The 3,690-nt window shown below is 35.2% G+C and overlaps 1 protein-coding gene across 1 annotated transcript; it reads right to left on the bottom strand.

The window, feature by feature from the left end:
* Window positions 1-1,701: 1,701 nt before the first annotated feature.
* Window positions 1,702-2,628, bottom strand: LOC142175768 (uncharacterized). Its single transcript, XM_075242758.1, has one exon. It carries the CDS (start codon window positions 2,626-2,628, stop codon window positions 1,702-1,704), a length of 927 nt encoding a protein of 308 aa, XP_075098859.1.
* Window positions 2,629-3,690: the final 1,062 nt, after the last annotated feature.

Genomic DNA, 3,690 nt, shown 5'->3' with positions numbered 1-3,690 from the left:
CATTGAAATATGATGGCCTCACTTGCGATGTTCCTTCATGAAAGAGTGCTCCGATAATAACTTGATTTGCCATGATCTTTTCTCACAAGCTGTTAAGCAAAAGAAAAAGTGTGAGCCTTGCTCTGATACCAATTGAAGGGGAGGGGGGGAGTGATGAATTGTTTTTTATTTATTTATATTTTAATAGTTACTAGTTGACTAGTTTTATAATTAGTCGACTAGATGTAATAACGAGATAATAATAAGAGCATAAATTAAGATGCAGAAATAAAGTGCAGGAATTAAAGACACCGAAATCTTTATACTGGTTCGGATTCAATGTGAATACTAATCCAGTCCCCCTGGGTTGCAAGGGAGTTCTCTTTCAGTGAATGAGTTTCTGGAGTACAATCGTGAATGGTTTGGTTTACACCAATGGCTCAGTTTCTATGTCACTCGTTTCTTTTGATACAATGTCTCACCACTATTTTTCTCTCTTTCTTCTCTAACTTGTTACATAACAGATCTAATAGAGCTGCAATATTTGTTTGCAGTAGAACAATTGGTTCGATCAAAGTATATTTTTCTAAGGCTTGAGGATGTGTATAAATACTTTGTAAGAGGTCATTGCTGAAGAGATTTGATCCTTGGAAAGAGATTGATTAGTTTTATATTTTTTTTTATATCTTAATAGCTACTAGTTGACTAGTTTTATAATTAGTCGACTAGATGTAATAACGAGATAATAATAAGAGCATAAATTAAGATGCAGAAATAAAGTGCAGGAATTAAAGACACTGGAATCTTTATACTGGTTCAGATTCAATGTGAATACTAATCCATAGTTGACTTATACTTAGAAGGTTATAGTTAAGTCTGTCAATAAGATAAACTTCAATGATATCACAATTATTATTTAAAGGAACTGTTCTGGTACTGACTATCTTTCCTTTTGAGTCATCACCAAATTTGACAGTTCCTCCATCTATTTTTATAATTTCTTTAAACAGGTTTTTGTCACCTTTCATGTGACTGGAACACGCACTATCCAAGTACCATTTTCCTTTGCGACTCATTCTGTGGTGTTCCTGCAAAACATAATTATTACTTCCTTTTAGGTACCCAAGCTTGCTTGGGTCCTTATTGGTTAGTATTACTAGATTCAGGATTATTTTTGGGTTTCCAAATCCATCCCGAGACATTTGACTTACGAAATCGATAAAAAGAATATTTGTGTCCATTTTTATTACAGTAGTGACACGTAGAACATGATCTATTTTTGGTTCTCCCATTTGTGTCAGTACTAGTGGACTCTGTTCTGGCTGGTCCTTTTCCAGTTGACTTGTATGTCGCCTGGTTCGGCTTTATAGAACTATGACTGGTAGATTTGCGCATGCCATTGAGTTGCATTTGCAATTCATCAACTTCATCTTGAAGTACTTTTTTTTCAATTTCGCATACTTCAAGATTGAGTTTCCAATCTTTTATTTATTTGTTGAGTCTCTTTATTTCATTCATCATCTTTTGAGACTCTTCCAAAGTAAGGTCAAGAATATCCTGCAGTTCATTACATCTTTCACAGTTAAAAGGTCTTACCTCGCTTGTTTCACCTCGTGCCATGAAACAATTCTCGTTTTCATCTTTGCAATCATCATCTGAGATGTCCTCGTTTGTCCAGCACCCCGAGAGCTTGTTCATGTCGTTTTCCAAAATTGTCATGAATCATAGATTTGCTATCTCTTCATGTTCAGAACTGTCTTCATCACTCCAGCTTCCAAATGATTTATTCTTGTTAAACCCTCTGGAGACCTTTCTTTTAAGCTCAGGACATTCAGCTTGAACATGCCCAAATCTTCCACATTTATAGCATTTGCCATCATTTTTGTCTTGTTCATTGTATTGCCTAGTTCGCCTGGGGTGGTATTCTGCCTCTTTTGTATTCATGTATCTCCTCATTAAACCATCCATGTTCCTTGATACCATGACAATTTCTTCTTCAAGAGCTTCAGGGTCGTCATCAATATCATTGTCTGTTCTTTTAGTTGTAGCCTTGAAAGCAATTGTTTTCTTCTTCTCTTCTTGATTTGTTTTCTTGAGATGAGTTTTCTCGAAAGCTATAAGTTCTCCACGAAGTTCATCATATGATAATTTGTTCAAATCCTGTGACTCGAGAGTAACTACCTTTGTCTGCCATGTAGTGGGTAGACTTCTCAGAATTTTCCTAACTTGATCACCACTTGAGTAGGGTTTGCCAAAAGCTTTTAGATCACTGATGATTTTGCTAAATCTGGCAAACATTTCTTCAATAGATTCTCCTTCTTTTATCTGGAAAAGTTCGTAGTCATGGAAAAACATGTTGATATGGGTTTCTTTCACTTTACTGGTTCCTTCATAAGTGACTTCAAGTTTATCCCACATCTCTTTGGCTATATCACAACTGGAGATTTTCTCATATTCTTCACCACTTATAGCATTATAAAGCAAATTCCTTGCTTTAGCATTAACTTGCACAACCGCCATTTGTTCATCAGTATATTCATCTATATCTTCAGGATCAGCGGGTGGTTGAGCAGCAGCTAGTAGTGGGTAATTTCCCTTTTTGATAACTCTCCAAACCTTGACATCATAAGATTTTGCATATATTTCCATACGCACTTTTCAATAAGAGAAATGTTGCCCATTGAAATATGATGGCCTCACTTGCGATGTTCCTTCATGAAAGAGTGCTCCGATAATAACTTGATTTGCCATGATCTTTTCTCACAAGCTGTTAAGCAAAAGAAAAAGTGTGAGCCTTGCTCTGATACCAATTGAAGGGGAGGGGGGAGTGATGAATTGTTTTTTTTAAATATATTTTAATAGCTATTAGTTGACTAGTTTTATAATTAGTCGACTAGATGTAATAAAGAGATAATAAGAAGAGCATAAATTAAGATGCAGAAATAAAGTGTAGGAATTAAAGACACCGAAATCTTTATACTGGTTCGGATTCAATGTGAATACTAATCCAGTCCCCCTGGGTTGCAAGGGAGTTCTCTTTCAGTGAATGAGTTTCTGGAGTACAATCGTGAATGGTTTGGTTTACACCAATGGCTCAGTTTCTATGTCACTCGTTTCTTTTGATACAATGTCTCATCACTATTTTTCTCTCTTTCTTCTCTAACTTGTTACACAACAGATCTAATAGAGCTGCAATATTTGTTTGCAGTAGAACAATTGGTTCGATCAAAGTATATTTTTCTAAGGCTTGAGGATGTATATAAATACTTTGTAAGAGGTCATTGCTGAAGAGATTTGATCCTTGGAAAGAGATTGATTAGTTTTATATTTTTTTTATATTTTAATAGCTACTAGTTGACTAGTTTTATAATTAGTCGACTAGATGTAATAACGAGATAATAAGAAGGGCATAAATTAAGATGCAGAAATAAAGTGTAGGAATTAAAGACACCGAAATCTTTATACTGGTTCGGATTCAATGTGAATACTAATCCAGTCCCCCTGGGTTGCAAGTGAGTTCTCTTTCAGTGAATGAGTTTCTGAAGTACAATCGTGAATGGTTTGGTTTACACCAATGGCTCAATTTCTATGTCACTCGTTTCTTTTGATACAATGTCTCACCACTATTTTTCTCTCTTTCTTCTCTAACTTGTTACACAATAGATCTAATAGAGCTGCAATATTTGTTTGGAGTAGAACAATTGGTTCGAT

The sequence above is a fragment of the Nicotiana tabacum genome, chromosome 22 (assembly GCF_000715075.1).
Source record: "Nicotiana tabacum cultivar K326 chromosome 22, ASM71507v2, whole genome shotgun sequence".
NCBI lineage: Eukaryota > Viridiplantae > Streptophyta > Magnoliopsida > Solanales > Solanaceae > Nicotiana > Nicotiana tabacum.
This window is presented reverse-complemented; position numbering and strand designations above follow the sequence as displayed.